This window comes from Mustela erminea, chromosome 2, assembly GCF_009829155.1.
Source record: "Mustela erminea isolate mMusErm1 chromosome 2, mMusErm1.Pri, whole genome shotgun sequence".
Taxonomy (NCBI): Eukaryota; Metazoa; Chordata; class Mammalia; order Carnivora; family Mustelidae; genus Mustela; species Mustela erminea.
Window position 1 is genome coordinate 132,444,030 of NC_045615.1, and position 19,991 is coordinate 132,464,020.

Sequence of the window (19,991 nt, forward strand, 5' to 3'; positions counted from 1 at the left end):
CAGAGCATTTTGAGGCATAAACAAGAAAACTCAGCATAATCTGCTGTGTTCCTCAAATTTATTTGGCAAGTCAAGGCTTCTGGAGTTTTATCAAAATTAATACAGTATCCAAGTTAAGAAACCAGGGGCTACTTTAAGAATCCAAAGCAGGTAAGCATTATAGTGAAGGTCAATGGATATTTACATAAAATAAGAGCTAAGCCTTTATGTATTTTATATCCTAAAGTTGAATTTCTGTTAAGATTTACAAGGAAGAGATAAGAACTTTCCAGTAATATGCAGGTATTTGAGTAATCTTGAGGTTATGAATATTTATGGCACAGCATTTTTATATATCCACTTAATTTTTTTTAAGAGAAGGAAGGGAATCAAGTAAAGTGGTAAAATTATTATTTTTTAAAGATTTTTGGTTGGGGGGGTGGTGAGAGTACTGCAGGAGAGGAGCAGAGGGCGAGGGCTCCATCCCACCATCCCGAGATCATGACCTGAGCTGAAATCAAGAGTGGGCCGCTTTAGGGGCACCTGGGTGGCTCAGTAGGTTGGGTGTCTGCCTTGACTCAGGTCATGATCCCAGTGTCCGGTCATTGGGCCTCATCTGGCTCCTCTCTCTTGCGCCCCCCCCACCCCCTAAAGCCTCCCTTTGGTTCTCTCACGCCCTGTGTCAAACAAACAAACAAACACAAACACCAAAACTTAAGGGAAAAAAAAGTGGGGCCTTAATCAACTAAGCCACTGAGGTACCCTGACCATTTAACGTTTTAAACTATGTTTGTCATAGAAGTTAACTTTACCATTCTTGTGATAATTTCATCACTATGACTTCACTAATCTGGTTATCTCAATTAGCAAAAAAGACTTGATTCTCTCAAAATTAGGAACATGCTCATTTATTTCCCTTTGAAATAACTACTATGTAGTAACATAGTTGAGCTACTCAGATTGGTTTCAAAACAAACGACCATGCCATTGATTGGTTGTGCCAGCTACTGTTTTACCCCCTTGGAAAAAGCAAATGTACAAAACCTAAAATTCCAGTATCCTGACGCTTATTTTCGATTCTGAGAGACAGAAAATTAAAAAAAAAAAATACACTGATAATTTCGAATACTGATAAGCATTTGAAGAAAATATACAAGGCAACCGGGTAGAAAATAACCAGCCCTACCACATACAGCCAGAGCAGTTAAGGAAAGCCTCTCCCGAGTTTGCGCTGAGACGTGAACTCGCGTGTCCGGGGTAAACGCCGCGGTGCTTACCGCGGTGAAGATCGTTCCTGTCTCTTTCTCCCTAGAACCAGACTGGCTCCCGCTCCGAAGTCTGCACCTCTCCGTTTACTCAGGCAAATCGTGAACACATGAAAGTCTGACTTTACTACATTAACACGAGACTCTGAGGTTCAGAGGTTAGCACGGCCATACCGATCCCAAAGCGAGCACCCGCCTTCATGCGCCGGCTACACGGAGGGGTCTTACAAAAGAGAACGAAGTACTGCGGCCAGGTTCGGAGAGTAGCGAGTTCCGCAGGGGAGCTGCCGCTTAGGCTCATCCAGGAAGGCTCCGAACGCGGTAGAGAAGGCCAGCATCCTTCCCTTCCACCTGTCTTCCCATTTCCACCACCACCGCTCGAGTGCGCTCAGAAAACAGGAGCAGGCAGACGCCGGAAAAGTCCCTGTCACTTCTCCCAACGCTGCCCCGTTTCGATGAAAACAAGTTACGCGATGCTTTCCACCGAAAGTAAAAGACACAGGTGCTGCGAAAAAACAAAACAAAACAAAACAACAACAAAAAAACGGCGGACACCGACCCTGACTGCAGCCACGCCCTGCCCACGCCGTCGGTCCCGCTCTGCGGAAACCCGGGCTCAGGGTTTGTGTTCCTCGTTACGTCACTTCCGCCGCCTGCCCGGCAGGCGCCGATAAACGCTGTTACCATTTCCGGGTCAGTGAGGCCGCCTAGGGCGGCGCAGGCGTGAGTGTTACCCGGTGTCCAGTCTATGGAGTCAGTTGTTCCCCGCGGCGTCGCGGAGGCAGGAGGTGGTGTCCGAGTGGGGGCCTTTGCCCCGCCAGGATGTTACCGGGCTTGGCCGCCGCCACTGCGGCCCACAGGTGTAGCTGGTCCTCCCTCTGCCGGCTCCATCTGCGCTGCAGGGCGGCGGCCCGCGGCTCCAGCGAGCGCCAGGGTGAGTGTCCCGCCTCGGCCGCTGACTCCGCGGCAGCCGGCCTGGAGGAGCAGGCCGAGCTCGGCGCCTCGCCTCGGGCATTTCGGCCGCTTGACCTTCTCCAACCCCAGAACCTTCCTTTTGGGTCTGTGTCTTTGCAGTTCAGCTCGCCCAGGTGGCAGAGACCTCTGACAGCTCTCCCAGACCCTGGTTTTCCCCAAGGCCCTAGCACAACTCCCATGGAAACTGGCAGGTAGCTCCCGGGCCGGGTCACATACTTGAAGCCAACCATTTGTAGCAGATAAAATGCTACGTGCGCATCGCGGTGTCCTGCAATGTCAGCCCCTTTCCCCCAGGCAATGAGAAATTACGGAAACCTAAAAGTGCCAGGATCTTTCGAGTTCATCGGCTCCCCTTCAGTGAGCGCTTTTGGCTCAACAGATTTTCTTGCCCTGCTCCTTTTCCCGTTCTCCTAACTTTTTCCCTTAAATGTCCTAAAAAGGAAGGAGGGAGTGAGGGATGGGGGTGCTACTCATCATTTACGAATCACTCTTAAGTGTGAGGATACGACCATGCCACAGTCATTGAATGAATCCAGTTTTGGATCATAAAGCAAACTAAGTGTTCAGTTTCGTTGAACGATCTTTACGGTGAAAACTTGTGTAATGGAGCGGTAACCCAGAAAAACGTGGTTGACGAGAATTTTTATCCCTCTCCTTAAACACTCTTTTCTTACTCAAATTTAAGTTGTCCCGCAGTTTCCAAAATAGCATTGAATTTGTAAGTTTTAGTCAGGCTTACCTACGTTTTTGCCATAGCTTGGGATGCCATAATAGCTTGACCGCTCGAAAACAGAGAGAAAAACAGAACCAAATCCGCCCCTAGTCTAATGCCTTAGATTTTTGAGCATAGAGTGTTTACGGATAACATTTTCCAAAAATTCATGTTTGAAAAAGCTTGTAGCATGTTTGTGGCGTGGCAGTAGAAGTTAAAACTTGTAGTCCAGTCAACCAAGTTTAAAAGTAACAAGTTATAGTGACATCTGTACTGTGAAGATAAATGAGAATATATAAGTATCGTTTATTTGCAGTAAATGTAAAAGCTTTTAAAATTTCAGAATGGTTAATTTTAACATCATGTTCTGTGACTTTTTGGTGGGGATAGAAAAGTAGAGGTGTTTTTTTTTTTTTTTTTTTTTAATATATTGGCAATACAGCTGGTTCTCTTACGAACAAAATGAATCTTCTGATTATACCATACTCCAGAAATCCTCAAGTAAACTTTCTAGCATAGTTGATTCTATTTACCAAGCAGTTTTGGCATTTTACACTTAAGTTAGGTATACTGGGTAACCTGCCTTCTAAGACGGTAGAAAGGACTTGAAATTGTGTAATTTGTAATTATATAGTAATAATAGCCATCATCATACCAAAAATTATGTACTCTTTGTTTCACCTGTCTGTGAACCACAGATAATAAGTACCTATTTCTTTGGTCAGGATGACTTTGCAAAGTTCTTTGGAATGTTTATCACCAGAAAATTAAGATGTGTTTTCACACTTAACACATAGTAGGTTTTAAAAATAACCTCCTTTGTGAAAATTTAGTTCCAATAATAACTGAAACAGTTTTTAAAAGGACAGCCATTATCGTAAAATTAAAAAGCATTAGGAAAGGGTACTATTTAAGTCAGTTGCATGAAAGGAGAAAGTGATATCTGAAAATTTTCGGGGGAAAATAATCTAAAAACAGATGTTTTTCTTTGTCAAGAAATAAAATTTATGCTTCTAAAATTCTTGTATGGCAGAGGGGGTAGACTTACAAAGAATAAGGAGAGAAGGAAACCGTAAGGGAAATTCTTGCTTTATCTGCATACTTAAAAATGAGAAATGCCTATACACTGAAAGCTCAGTTTAAAGGTGAAAAGGAAAATAGTATTGTAGAGCCTTGGCATCCAAAAGAAAGATAACAGGAGCCACGTATGTGATCTTGGGTTGTCTGATAGCCATATGTGAAACAGTAAAAACAGATAATTAATTTTAATATTTAGTTTAATTTAATAATTAATTTTAATATTATTTTATCCAGTATATTAAAAATATTTAAATATGTAATCGAGATCAAATTTTTGAGATATTTTACATCATCTTTTTGTACTAAAACTTCGAAGTCCAGTGTGTATTTTACATTTAGCACATTTTAGTTCAGAATAGTCACATTTCAAGGGCTCAGTGAACAGTGACTACTGTACTGGACAGGGCAGTTATAAAATTAGTATCCCTAACTTATGAAGAATTCTTACATACCAGTGTATCTTCCAGTTTAAAAAAAAATGGGTGAAGAATATGAATGAGTTCATAAGGGAGTTCAGATGGCATATAAAAATGTAAAATGTACCATACTTACCAATAAGCGTAGAAATAAAAGCGTAAGGATTTGCTACTCGTTGCCTGTCTTATATTGGCTATTTTTTCATATTGATACCTCATATTGAGGGTGCAGGAAAGCAGGAACTCTCTTTTTCTATTGATTGGGACATATAATTCAGTGTTCTGGTGGTCAGTTATTCTTTTATGAAAAGAACTTTAGGGGTGCTTGGGTGGCACAGTCAGGCTTCTGTCTTTGGTTCAGGTCATGATCTCAGAATCCTGGGATCAAGGAGCCCCGAATCCTGCTCCTTGCTCACCTGGGAGCCTTTTTCACCCTCTGCCTGCTGCGCCACCTATATGTGTGTGCTCTTTCTGTGTCAAATGAGTGAGTAAAATCTTAAAAAAAAAAAAAAAGAACTTTAAAGGTTTATACTTTCTGACCCAGTGATTCTATTTTTTTAAAAGCTTTTATTTATTTGAGAAAGAGCTTGGGGAGGGGGTTGTGGGGGAGGAGCAGAGGGACAGGTACAAGCACACTCCACACAGAGCCTGACATGGGGCTCAATCCCAGAACCCTGAAATCATGACCTGAGCCAAAGGCAGAGACTTAACTGACTGAGTCACCCAGGTGCTGCCCCCGCCACCCCCGAGTGATTCTATTTAAAACTATATAAAAAAATAATCAGACGGGTATTATAATGTGTGCACAAGTTCATTATTCATAGTAATAAATTGGTAACATTTATAGTTATAGAGAGTTGGAAACTTAAATATATTATGGTGCCTTTATTATGGGCTGTTGATACATGCAGCATTAAAAAAATTTTAGAAGAATAGTGACGGGAAAATGCTTTTAAATATATATATTTTATTTATTTGTATGAGAGAGAGAATGAGAGAGAGAGAGAACATGAGGTGGGGGAGGGTCAGAGGGAGAAGCAGACTCTCTGCCAAGCAGGAAGCCTGATGTGGGACTCCATCCGTGGACTCCAGGATTGTGACCTGAGCTAAAGACAGTGGCTTAACCAACTGAGCCACCCACGCGCTTGGGGAAAATGCTTTTATACTATTAGGTAAAACTAGAAAAAAGTACGGTTAAGAATATATACTGTGCTATTAACAATAAGTTTCCCTAGAAAAATTTTTTTATTAACTGTATTTTTCAAACAATCTATAATAAACATAATCCTTTTACATTATAAAAATGTGACTTGTTTCTGTAGTAAATATTTCCTTTTTAAGTTTCTCTGACTTTTCATAGAACACTTACTTTATTTTTCATATATTTATGCCTTGCCTCATTTGGCAAAAATTTGAGATGGGAGGCTTCTCCTTTAAGTACAGTATACCAAATTAATGGACACATGCTTTTGCTTAAATCTGAGGTTAATAGAAGTGTAGCTTTAAGTAAAAAGTATAAATTAAATTTTTGTATTTTACTCTTGTCTCTAATCTGACAAGAATTTTGTTTTGTTGTACCCCCCGCACCCCCCCCCCCCGCCCTTTGAAGAACTAACAAAAGACCATTCTGGCAGGCTGACACCATGATTCTATGTAGTTCAAGTTAATGATAGGATTTGTAGCTGTAAAATGAGACTAACTATACTATGTTCCTCCTAACTTTTAGTGAGTGAGGCTTGCTTCAGCAAAGAGGTCTGAGGCACTGTTGCTGGTGCTGAGCTGCTGAAGAAGACAGACATAGTATCCTCCTTTATTGGGCAGATACCAGGAATGAGAAAACAAGGCTGAGTGCTAGGAAAGAAGTAAACCAGGTGATGGGCTAGAAAGTAGCTACGAGAGGCCATTTCTTTAGATATGCTGAGGAAGCAGTGACTGAGTCAAGTCTTGAAAAATGAAAAAGTAATAGTTGAAATCCCACTTCTAATAATAGAAGTCTTGAAAAATGAAATGAAGATCTGTGGTGAAGAGCAGTCTGGGTAGAACAAACAGGAACCCTAGAGACCAGACTACTAGTATTCAGGAGCAGAAAAGAAAACTGCTGTGGCTCGGGTAAGGGAGGGGAGGATATGAAATGAAGTTTGAGAGGTACTGGAGCCTTTTAGGCCATAGGTTTAAAAGGCTATACACACACACACACACATATAAATAAATTATATATAACTTATTTATATATTTGACAGAAAGAGAGAGTGAGAGTGAGCACAGGTAGACACAGGGAGAGGGAGAAGCAGGTTCTCCACTGAGCAGGGAGCCCGATGCAGGGTTTGATCCCAGAACCCTGGGATCACGACCCGAGCCGAAGGCAGTCGCTTTACTGACTGAGCCACCCAGGCGCCCTAAAAGGCAATATTGTAAAAATAGCAGTCTACTTTGTGGAAAATGGGTTTGGAAAGGAGAGCGTGAATTAAAGAGATCTTTTGGGAGTTGCTAGGCAGACAAGGCTGTGGCAAGGCCTTGGTAGCTAGCAATGAAGATGGAGGGAAGTAGATGGCTTTGAGGTATGTTTTGGAATATAAATTATACAATGTGGTAATAGAGGTGAAGTATTTTGGACAGTGGCACTTGGTCAACCCTGAATATATTAGATATTGTTGTTTTTATTTGTCTAAGCAAATATTAATAAGAATTAAGTGCAATAGAAATGTATACCAAGAGGCAGTGCAGGAAGTTGCCCCGATCTCATATTAAAAAAAAAACCCAAAACCAAAACACAGAACTTCCCTATTGGTGGATAAAAATCACGTCAGTAATAGTCCTCAAGGCTGAGCTACCTGATCCAGGTTACACTTTCGCTTGGTAGATGATAGGCACAAAAGATTTTTCTGCATTTTTGGCTAGCCGAAAGAATTAAAATAAAGTAGATACTGTTAATATTAGTAGTAATAATAATAGAAGTAATTTGGCAATGACTACATTCTTAGTTTTTAAAAATTTAGGCATTTTTGAAAGTACAGCAAAGTGTTATAGAGTAAAAATTGTGCATAATCTAGATATTTCCCCAGTCACGTTTTTAAAAAGTAGGCTCTGCACCTAGTATGGGGCGCAAACTCACAACGCCAAGATCAGGGGTCACATGCTCTACTGACTGAGCCAGTCAGGTACCCCCACTAGCCACATTTTTAATAGTTGAAATCCCACTATGTTGTTTTGTCTCTTCCTTTTTTTTAAATGCAGCATGATGAATAGTTTCCCACATTCTTAAAAGATTTAAATATATACACAGTGAAAATGTAGGGACCTCTCATAACTTAATTATTTTTCTATTAGGAAATGTTTAAGTTTTTTCCAGTTTTTGCCATGATAAATATTACCACAAAGAACAATTTTTGCATATTATTGTGTATTTAATGGGCCCAGCATGCCTCTGCTGTGCTACTCGGCTTATTATTGTGTATTTTAAGTTCACACTAACCTCTTATAAAATTAAGTATAACATAATCAACGTCAGTGCTTTAGGAATTTGGGGGCAAAACTACTGAAATAGTCTTTTAAGTAAAGAGATTGATCTTTAGAAGGTGTAAGCTACAATTTTGAGTCTCTAGCCCTTAAATGAGCCAGTAATGAAACAGCACAAACTGTAAGAAATCTTTTTGTTTATAGTTATGGTTATTGCAGGAGCAGCATATCCAGAAGATAGAATTGTCAGTTTGCATGAGATAGAGTTTCTTTTGTTGTTTGTTGTAGTGTGAAAAAGAGGGCCAAATTTCCTCTTAAAGCCAGAGGAAATGGTAGGTGACAAACCAGATTGGAGAGAGGAGACAAGTGCTTATCAGCAGTGATTGTTAGGAGCTACAGAGGCAATAACAGTAAAAAAGGCAGAGAGGACTGATTGTTGTAACTAGATTGACAAGATGAGAGTCTCTCTGCAGTCTTGATGAAGATACAGCTCTTATATATATACAGTGATGAGAAGTCCTCGTCCAAGCCCATAGAACTGTGAGCACCAAACTTTCAAAAAGATTAATCTTCTGTGTGTAGCTTATTTTAGATGTTACCTTGACGAAAGGAAATATTAGTGGTGGGTACTATTTTTTTTAAACTGTTTTTCTGCATCCTAGTATTAACTAATGAATTCAGTAATTGATTTAAAAAGGGTTCTTTCTTTCTTTCTTTTCTTTTTTTTTTTTAAAGATTTTATTTATTAGAGAGAGAGAGAGCGTAAGCACAAGCAGAGGGAGAGGGAGAAGTAGAGTCCCTGCTGAGCAGGGAGCCCTTCATGACCTGAGCCAAAGGCAGATGCTTATTACCCGACTAAGTCACCCAGGCACCTGCGTGTTTCCTTTTTTTTTTTAAATGGTTGTGTTTCAGTTGCTGTGTTTTAGATATTATATTTGGCTTATTGAATCAAATGTGGTCCTATATATTTTTTAGAATATAAAATGTTAAAGATGGTAATGTATTCTTCAAGTTTTTGCAGTTTTTGATCTTGCATTAATGCCTGATGTGTACTTTTGAAGTTGCTGATACCTGAAATTCTACTGAAGTTAAAAATTAAGGACTTTTTGGGACAGCTAGCAAGGTTATTTCTAGGTTAGTGTCTAAAGAATGCAGGAGTCAATTTGAAGAGACCCTTTTGGCCAAAAATGGGACTATTTGACCATTAATCAGAGCAACTAAAATGGATTGAAATAGATCAGTAATGTTTAAATCTACGAAATAATGATACATACGCAAATTACTGTGTCACTACTTCAGGATAGTATGTAGTGAACTCATTATTTTGAGAACTGGTAAGTAAGGAGAAAATTTAGTCTGATTTTCTTGTAAACTGTACTGCTGAGTGACCACATATATGTGGGGAATTTTCTTTTTGAAGTATTCTGACAAATGAAGAAGTGGTAAAATTTGAATATCACCATTTTATACCCACCTAATGGGTAAATGGTTCTGGGCACTGAACAATAGCAGACACTACACAAATAAAGAAAGACAACCAAATATGTGGTACTTGATGAAAACACTTCCACTGCTTTTTTTTTTTTTTTTTTTAAAGTAGGCTCTAGGCCCAACATGGGGCTCAAACTCAAGACTGTGAGATCAGGAGCTGCTAACTATACTAGCTGAGCCAGTTAGGCATCCCAGAACTCATCACTGCTTAGTAAATAGTGTTTGTTCTAATAAAAAGAATCAGAATTTAGATAAAACCTTCACATTCATCGATTTATATAGAACATACAGAACAGGTTAAACAACACCATGGGAATTAAGTCAGCAAAATTCAGACTGGAAAAATACCAGGACAAAAATTTAGGGCAAATAACTTGATTTCTTCACTTTAAAAATGGCTCTTTAAAAAAAAAAAAAAGATATCCTGGGGGCACCTGGGTGGTTCAGTCGGTGACTGAGTGACTCTTGATCTTAGCTTGGGTCTTGATCTCAGGGTTACAGGTTCAGGCCCTGTGCTGAAAAAAAATACATCCTGTGGCTTTCAGGAGACTCAGAAGACATCTCAGTCAACAATAGTAAATGGATCTTATTAGGGTCTGTTTATACACAAAAAATTATAACACTTGCAACAATTGGAAATTGATGATATTTGATGATATAAAGCATTGCTTATTTTTTATCATGGTCGTTTGGCTGTGTTTTTTAGTTCTTGTCTTTTAGAATACGTATGGAAAATTTTATGAATTAAATTATTTTATGTCTGAGGGGTGCCTGGGTGGCTCAGTTAGTTAAGCGTCTGCCTTTGGCTCAGGTCATGATCCCTGGGTTCTGGGATTAAGCCCCACGTTGGGCTCCCTGCTCAATGGGGAGTCCCCATCCTCCTTTGCCTCTGACCCTTCCCGCAGCTTGTGCTCGCTACCTCAAATAAATAAAATCTTTATAAATAAACATATAAATAAATAATTTTATGTCTGAGATTTGCATCAAATTAACATGGAGGTGAGGAAGTATTGGTGCAGGTAGATATGAGACTAGGTTCACCATGCCCCAAAACATACTGCCAAATATGGGAAACAATTATTTGCCAAATAAGGGACAATTATTTGCCAAATAAGGGAAACAGTAAGTTGACAGAGATCACAAGTAGGCTGATAGGCAGGCAGAGAGAGAGAGAGAGAGAGAGAGAGAGAGAGAGGAGGAAGCAGGCTCCCTGCTGAGCGGAGAGCCTGATGTGGACCTCGATCCCAGGACCTTGGGAACTTGGACCTGGGATCATGACCTGAGCTGAATGCAGACGCTTTAACCCACTGAACCACCCAGGTGCCCCTGGAAGATCATTATTAAGCAGTTAGAAAACTTTCACCCTCAGGGTGCATGGCTAGCTCAGTAGGTAAAGCACATGGCCCTCAATCTCAAGGTGGAGTTCAGTCCCCAAGTTGGGTGAGAGATTACTTAGGGGGAAAAAAAAAGGAAAGAAAGAAAAGTTCCAGCCCTTAAATGCATAACCCTCCACTCAGGAAAAACTTGACTATCTCTAATGATATACCTTCATTATTTCAGCTAACACTTTAAAAAATATGTAAATTATTCACAAGATGTTCAAGGTCTAGTACTCATAATTTAAAAAAAAAAGAGAGAAAGAGGGTCACATGAAAGTAAAGACAGATTTAGTTTTCTGCCACTTCAGTGCAAGTGTGGAATATATTTTTCTTCAGTATTTCAGCCCTCCAAAGCCCACAGTCAACCAGATGCAGCAGCTGAAGTGCTTTGTAATTAGTCTTCTATTCTTCCTTCAATTAGAATTCCTGTGTACTGAGGGATCTCACCAAATGTTGATCTAATTATCTGATTAAAAAAAATCAGTGACAGTATGAATGACTGATTAATATAATTCACTTATTGATTGTGAAATGAAAGAGGAATAAATCTCTAGCTAGCAGAAGGACACAGGGTAATTTTGAGGAGGAAGCCCTCCTTACCTCCTCCCTCTCAGAGTTCTCTACTCGGAAAAGTACATTATGCCAACATTTTTTAACATGTAACCAGCATAGACAAAATAAAAAGTATCATATGTCAGAGATGTTTCAGAAGAGGTGAATGATGAGAATGTCTTATCTGATTTTACATATTTTAAGTTTCCAGGGGCACCTGGGTGGGCTCAGTGGGTTAAACATCTGACTTGGGCTTAGGTCATGGTCTCAGGGTCGTGGGATCGAGCCCTGTGTCAGGTTGCATGAGGAATCTGCTTCTCCCTCTGCCTCTCCCTTTGCTCTTGATTGTGCATGCTCTCTCAAATAAATAAATGAATAAAATCTTTCTAAAGACTTTTAAAAATAAAATTTCCCATATAGGTGAATTTACAAATTAGAGAATAAGAATATTATTATTTTTTCTTTACAAAGCATAGTCTCCATACACGTAGGGGTCAATGAAACACCTCTACAGAGAGGGTGGGTTGGCATGTGCTTTTGGATATTTAGCAGAATGAAAGTTTTATTGTTACTCTGTAAAATTATTTTCTTTCTGCCATAGTAGGTATGTTTTATTGGGTATAAAATTTTTGTTGTAAGTTTGTTTGGCATTAATTTTTTTTTTTTTTTTTTTTTTGGTAGAATGGCAGAATGTAGTGACATTGGGAAGCTTTTCAAACATGGTTCGCTATAGTCACCCATTTATTTGTACACTGAGTCAAGTGAAGTCATACTCCACAAATGTTCAGAAGGAAGGACAGGGATCACAGACTCTCAGAGTGGAAAAAGTACCATCATTTGATGAAACAGGTGTGTATAAATCTTTTAAAATCATTTTTTTTCTATATACTGAAATAGCTTGTGTAAGATTATTTGTCCCTTGAATGTTTGATAAAACTTATGTATAAAACTATCTGGGTTAATGTTTACTTTGTGGAAAGCTATTAAACTGCTAATTTACTTTCTTCTAATTTTTCTGCTTTTGACTCAGTTTTGGTAAGTTCTATTTTTTTCTGGGAGTTTGTCCACTTAAACTAAATTTTTAATTTACTGGCATCAAGTTCATAATAGTCTCTGTATACTCTTAGCAGCATTTATAGTTTTATCTTTTTTTTTTTCATTCTTAATGGTGTTTGCCATTTTCTTGATTAATTTTGCCAGAACTCTGTCCATTTTCTTATTTTTCCAAGTAGTATCTTTTTACTTTGAATATTTATATTGTATGTTTGTTTCCTGTTTGGTTAATTTTTATTCTTACCTTAGTTATATCCTCCTGTTTTCTTTGTGCTTATTCTGTCATTCATTTTTAAATGATCAGATAGCTGTATTGTTCATTAATTCCGTACCTTCCTTTTCTTCTAAAGTAGGTGTTTAAGCCACCATAGCTCTGGTGGATTTGACAGACTTTCCTTCAACAGTTGTCCCTAAAATTTTGCTTTATTTATTTTGTAGCTATGTTATTAGATACATAAACATTTAGAGTCATTACATAACACTGATGCATTACACCCTTTCTTTTTATGTAACAACTCTTTTTTTTTAGTGTCTCTACCAGATGTTATTAGTATTTGCCTGTTTTCCCATCCTTTAATTTTAACCTTTTTTTGTCCTGATTTGAATCTTTGTCTAATAATTAGAAATTTAGTTTGTTTATATTTACTGTTATTACTGATATATTTGAGCATATTTCTGCCATTGTCTCATGAGCTTCCTTGTGGGTTTTTAAAAATTTTTTTTAATTTAATTTAATTTTTTGAAGATTTTATTTATTCATTTGTCAGAGAGAGAGAGAGCGCACAGGCAGGCAGAAGTAAAGGAAGAAGCAGGCTTCCAGCTGAGCAGGGAGCCTGATGTGGGACTTGAGGCCAGGACCCTGAGATCATGACCTGAGCTGAGGCAGATGTTTAACTGACTGAGCCACCCAGGCTTCCCTGGTTTTTGTTTTGTTTTGTTTTGTTTTAACTTCTTTTTTGCCTTTTTTTTTCTTTTTTCTCTCTGCGTTATCCTTTCTCCCCCATGTGCACACACATACATGCATTAGCTTGGGAGTTAAATACTCTGTGTACTTCAGCGTCTAAAGGTAATTAAAAAGCTTAACATTCCTGTGACTTTAACAATGACACCTGCTCTTCTACCTTAGATGCTGGGACTGGCATTGCTTTCAGTGACCACACTGTCAAGCTCCTTTTCTGGTATGACAGTACATTTGGCTACAGCAACCGGGTGGTGGATGTTATGATCCTCATGGCCTTCAGGAAGTAAGAGCCCTCTAAACCACCACCCTCAGTGAGAGCAGAGGAAGAGAGAGGCCCTCAGCTGCTGAGAAGTATTTACCATAACTCATCCCCAATACACTGAGAATCTCCCAACCTCCATAGTTTCCACTCCTTGAAGAAAAGGAGAGGCTTGGAGAGCCCTACATTGTTAAGAACACCAATAAAGTATGCTCTACCCAGCCAAAATAAATAAATAAATAAAGTCTATTTTGTATGGGAAAAAAAAAAAGCTTAACATTTTTTTCTGAAAAATATAAAGAACTTAGAATCCTTTAATTCTGGTCACTTTCTCCCAACTCACATGCTATTTATTGGCTAGTATTTTGTGTCTATTCTGATCTATCCCCTCTATACAATATACATCATTATTTGTTCAAATATCTCTAAAATCCTTGTTAACCACCTTTTCTTATTTCTCTGGTCTTTCTGTCTGATGTAGTACATCTTATACAAGTTCCTTTAGGTGAGGATCTTTTTATGGTAAAGGCAATTTAAGATGTTATTCCAGTGTCTTTTGGGTTCTGTTGCTGTTGAGAAGTCCATATCATGCTTTTGTTCTCATGTTTTTTCTATTTTATTGCTTTTTAAATTTGATTAACTTTATTTTGAAAGTCTTTTTCTTTGGTGTAAACTGCAGTTATACTATGTATGTATTTCTGCATACTAGGTATGTATTTCTGTGTATTTATCCTGCTTGAGATTTGTTGGGCTTCCAGGAACTGAGGATTAGTAGTATTCTGTAATTCTCTGTCACTCTCTATTACCTTTTCTTGGTTCTCTCTCTTTTTAAAAAATGTATTATTTATTTAAAGATTTATTTATTTGAGAGAGAGATTGAGCAAGCTCATGGGGAGTGTCAGAGGGAGACAGAGAGAGAACCTAAGTAGATGTGGAGTCTGGTGTGCGGGTTGATTTCATCACCCTGAGATCACAACCTGAGCGGAAACCAGGAGTCTCACTCACACTTAACTGACTTTGCTACCTAGATGCCCCTTTGTTCATTTATTTTTAAGATTTTTAAGTAATCTATACAGCCAGCATGGGGGTTGAACTCTAAACCCTGAGATCAAGAGTCACATGTTTCACTGACTGAGTCAGTTTTCAGTTATCTTTTATCTCTTTTTGGAACTCTAAGAATTATGTTAGATCTTTTTGTTTTATTTTCCATGTCTCTAAATCTCTCTGTCGTATTTTGTATTTCTTTATCTTTCTGGCCTGAATTCTGGATTATTTTTTTAGATCTGTCTAGTTTGCTAATTCCCTTGTTAGTTAGCCTCTGGTCTACTGGTTGATATGTATGTTGGGTTTGTGTGTGTGTGTGTGTGTGTGTGTGTGTGTTTTAAGGTTTTATTTATTTGACAGAGAGAGACACAGCGAGAGAGAGAACACAAGCAGTGGGAGAGGGAGAGGGAGAAGCAGACTTCCTGCTGAGCAGGGAGCCTGAGGCAGGGCTCAGCCTGAGCCAAAGGCAGACACTTAACCGACTGAGCCACCCAGGCACCCCGTATGTTGGGTTGTTAATTTCAATGATTATATTTTTCATTTCTAGAAATTGTTTATTTTTCACCTTGCTTATTTGTTTTCTTGTTCCTTAAGTTTTCAAACTCCTGTTTTATCACTTACCATATTAAATGTGTCTATTTTATATTCTATAAATGAAAATTGTATCTGAAATTTTTTCATTCTTACTGTATTATCTTTTTACTTTGTGCACTCATTCATGATGCCATGTCTTTGTTTTTTAATTGACAATTATTCATTTTCCATGGAGTTTAGTATTTTGGAACTATTCGAAGGATTGAAGATGCATTTCTGCATAGTTTGCTTGTGCCTCACTTAGCTGCTGGGAGTACAGCCTGGGACCAAATTAACTTAAATTCTTTGCGCTAGACTTTTTAGACCACTTTGGTAGCATGAATTCAGACTGCAGACTTGTGTGAGGGCTGACTTAGCCTTATGTTTTTCATCCCCACTATTTAACACCAAAGGAGAGGTTGGCATGCTTTCTTGCTGTTCCCTTCTGTGTGTGTGCTTTTTTTTAATTTTTTTTTTTTAAGTTCACAGTTATGCTGTCTGTCTAGCTTTTTTTCTGGGAGTCTCCTGTTAGATGTTCCATCTGGAATAGAATGTAGTCGTCTTCTCCTGTCTCTCATGCCTCTAACAGCAATGGAAGTAGAAGCTCAAAGACTATAAACCTCAACAGAGGGACACCTGGGTGGCTCAGTTGTTAAGCTCTGCCTTGGGCTCAGGTCATGATTCCAGGGTCCTGGGATTGACTCCCACATCAGGTTCCCTGCTCAGTGGGAAGTCTGCTTCTCCCTCTCCCACTCTCCCCCAGCCCCACTTGTGTTCCCTTTCTCACTGTCTCTGTCTCTCTGTCAATTTAAAAAAAAAAAAAAAAAATCTTAAAAAAAAAAAAAAAACACCTCAACAGAAATCTCAGGGGAAAGGTTGCTTGGCTTTGGTGTTCTCACTTAGTCTGTAGAGGTTCAGCTTTCCTTTTGTTTTTGCCCTCTTTGCATCATTTTTTTGAGCTTAGCAATGTGTTTGAAAAGATTTCGTCCAGGATATCTAGTCTGCTGTGCAGCATTAAAATGAAGTCCTTTATTCATCTATTTATTCAAGAATTGTTTTACTTTTAAGGGTTTTTATTTATTCGTTTTGGAGATAGAACGGGGGAGGAGCAGAGGGAGCGGGATAAGCATACTCTGCTCTGAGGGCAGAGCCAGACTCAGGGCTCTATCCCACATCCCTGAGATCATGACGTGAGTCAGAATCAAGAGTTGGACGCTAAACTGACTTGGCCATCCAGGCACCCCAAGATGTATTTATTGAATACTTTTTATATGGCAGCAAAATAGAATGACTCTGACTTTATTACTAAAATGAAAATTAAAACAAAGTTAAGCAAACAAAAATAATACTGCATGGTAAATACCACGGCGGAGGAAATACTGTGTGCTGCAGAAGTACTTAGAGGGGTATTGAACTGAGTCTTGAATGATTGAGAAAGGAGAAAATTTTCCATGAGGAAATGTTACCTAGTTAGGGACCTAAAAGAAAAAAGTAGATACTGGTGTGATGAATGGTAGAGAAAGGCAAAACTGCAAGTGTTTTAGTGTGATTAGGTTAGTGAGTATGGGACCTGGTGATGATGTTGGTAGTTTTGAGAGCACAAGGGATGAATATCAGGTGGTCAGCAAAGTCAGATCAAGGTTTTGTTGAGGAATTTGGACTTTGTTTTCTAGACACTGGGAATCTGTTAGAGTATTTTAAGTAGGAGAAGTACTTGATCAGATTTAAAGTTTTAGAAAGATAATAGTTGCTTACTAGAAAACCCATTGGAAAGGAAGGAGAGTGAGAGCAGTATTACAAATGAGGGTCTAGACTAAGATAGACCCTCATTTGGCGATGCTTTTTTTAAGTGAGTAGATGAACTGGAGATTTAGGAGCTGAATAATTAGGACTTGGTGATTGAATTTAGGAAAAAGAGAAGAAGATCAAGTAAAGCATAGTGCCTGGTTACTGACTGGATTGGATGATTGTATAGATGATTCATTGATTTCTAAAATTGGGAATACCAAAACGAGTGTGTATTTTAATGAGAAGATGGTGATTTAGTTTTGGACATCTGAACTGTAGGTGCCTCTGTGACATCTTAACAGATGACTGGTAGGCAGTTGGGTGTGCTGCTTTTCTGCAGTGAGACATCATCATCTCATCATCTCTTGGCTGGATTACTGCCTACTCCCTGGGCTTCTACTCTTTCATGCTCGTTATTCTTCAGCCAAACCAGTCTCCCTTTGGTTCTTAGTAAATAAAAAAACCTCGTTCTCATTATAGGGCTTTTGCTCTAGGTGCTTTCTCTTTTCAAGGTGACCTTCTACACATGGCTGACCCCTTTTGGTCACTTATATCTTAGTTAAAATGTCAACTCTGCACAAAGTCATTCTTTAATCATTTCAACTAAAGTAGCCACCCATTCAGTTGGTTAAGCGTGTCTGCCTTTGGCTAAGGTCATGATCTCAGGGTCCTTGGATTTAGCCCTGTGTGGGGCTCCCTGCTCAGCAGGGAGTCTGCTTCTCCCTCTGCCCCTCTGCCTTGCTTGTATGTGTATGCATGTGCTCTCCCTTTCTCTCTCTCTCAAATAAATAAATAAAACCTTAAAAAAAAAATAAGGTGGCCACCCAGTCAGTCTTTAATATTAGCCTAATTTTAATTCTCTCTGTGAGTAGCAGTTAATACCGATTGATATTTTCAATATTTCTTTTATTTCTCATTCCCTCCTTGTTTCTAAAGCCCCATAAAAGCAGGAGACTCAGTGCCTAGAGCAGCGGTTTGCATGAAGTAGGGGTTTAATAAATATTTGTAAATGAGTGAATGCAGAGTTCTAACTTGGGGAGAGATTTAGGATTAGCTATTAACTATATCCAGGAGATAACTGAAGTCATGAGTGTGTCTGGGGCAGTTCAGGAAGGGAGTTCAGAGTGAGGAGATAAGATCTTCCAGTACAGAAATCCCCAGTGAGTCAGGGGCAGATGAAAGAGGAGAAACCTGCGGAGGATACTTCAGAAGGAGCAGCCTGGAGAGGTGGGAGGGAAACCACGGGGAATATGGTGTCAGAAGAAGAGAGTGTTTGAGGAATAATAAACATTTCAAGACTACCTTTTCTTCATTTGGATGCCTTTCACAGGGGAATATCTTACAGATTCCTAGAGAAACCTGTGCTTGTGTTTACAGTGCCTGTTTTTCATCCTTTTTCCTAAGCCCCATCCTCCCTCTGGGCTTCCTGTGCAGTTTTAATCAATTCGTTCTCTTTTCCTTGTGGTGATGGAGAACTGCAGGGACGAATATTGATTGAGAGTTTGCTATTAGAAGCTGAAGGGATGGAGAGTGTAATGAGTCCCTCAGTTCCAGAAGTAAGCATATTTATTGGAACATAGAAATGGGAAAAGAAGTGATAAAATCATACCATTCAGGAAAAAATATGTTATAATACTCTTCTGGGGTGAACATAGATTCAGGCAAAAGCACTTAATGTTGGTTCTGCCATACAGAATGTTTGAAATTGAAATCCATGACCAGGTTTCTTTTTTCTCCGCTGACTGAAATAAAAATGGTAGTTTATTTTCTTATATTAGAAATACATTGTTTACTGATGGTTTCATTTTGGGCTCAATTTTTCAGAATTTGCTTAGGTCAAATTAGAACTTGTTAGCCATTAGATAGAAAGCAAGTAATTGCTTGATTGAAAGATAATTTGTATATTTAAGGATTTGAGATTGACTTTTGAATAATTCAAATCACATAGTAAAGTCAGGAACAGCTCATTAAGAGACAGAGACTTGCTAAGGAATCCTTAAATTTTTAAGGAGCATTCAGATGTTTTAAATTTTAGTAAAATTAGTTTTAATTTTGTTAATGACAGCAGATGTGTGGCAAACAGCCAGGGGTTGAGCTTTAAACAAGTGTCTAGAGATATTCATGGATAGACTATCTAGTTATTTATTGAAATCATAAAGATTTTACTCCAGTGATAGAATATAAGTTTATAAATATGTTGGTGTGCCAAATAAGTATTCATATCTGTTTTTGAGCCATTTACTTGCATTTCTTGTTTATGATTCTTAGCACTATATTATTAGTAGCATCTAGACAGTTTGTAGTGAGAAAAATATCCAGAAATATCAGTCTTAGAGCAGATTGTTTCATGTGATGTGGTTGAATTACTTTGATCATTGTGGAAAAGTGGATTGTCTCTGAAACTTTTGACGGTAGATTTTAGCTGTTCAGATACTAGGTGAGTGATGAAATGTTTTCCCTTACTTTTGTCTGCGCTATTCTCTCTTCCCACAACAAAATTTTAAGAAATTGATATATAGATTTTTATAAAGATGCTTTAGAATTTGCAAATAAATTTAAAAAAAAGTCAAAAATGAAATCATATTGAACTGTTTGGTGTCAAGTGTTGTAAGCTGTAGTTATTAATTAGTGTGTTTTAAATTTTTTTTTAATTTTTTAAGTAATCCCTGAACCCAGTGTGGGCTTAACTCACAACCCCAACATCAAGAGTTGTATGCTCTACCAACCGAGACAGCCAGGCGCCCCTAAATAGGAGTGTTTCATACTATCATGATGTACTTAGGATTTGATGTATAGTTAAAACCTTTTGGATTTTGCGTACGTGTTTTAGTTATCAAAACATAATGTACCGTGTTAAGTCATTTCTCCAGTTCACTAAAAAAAACCCTAAGGATATACTAAAAATTAGATGTAAGATTTTTGCTTTAATTTTTTTATTTTTGAAGATTTTATTTATTTATTTTTGAGAGAGGGAGAGAGGCACAGAGGGAAAAGCAAACTCTCCACTG

The 19,991-nt window shown here is 38.5% G+C and overlaps 1 protein-coding gene across 2 annotated transcripts in view; it reads left to right on the forward strand.

Annotated features, from left to right (window-relative positions):
- The first annotated feature begins 1,923 nt into the window (after positions 1–1,923).
- The window catches only part of SLC30A9 (solute carrier family 30 member 9), an 82,577-nt gene continuing 64,509 nt past the window's right edge, over positions 1,924–19,991 (forward strand). For both annotated transcript variants that reach the window (XM_032334190.1, XM_032334191.1), the window contains exons 1-2: positions 1,924–2,178; positions 11,987–12,154. In XM_032334190.1, the coding sequence (XP_032190081.1) occupies positions 2,067–2,178; positions 11,987–12,154 (280 nt within the window). In that variant the 5' untranslated portion in view covers positions 1,924–2,066. The remainder of the gene's footprint in view (positions 2,179–11,986; positions 12,155–19,991) is intronic.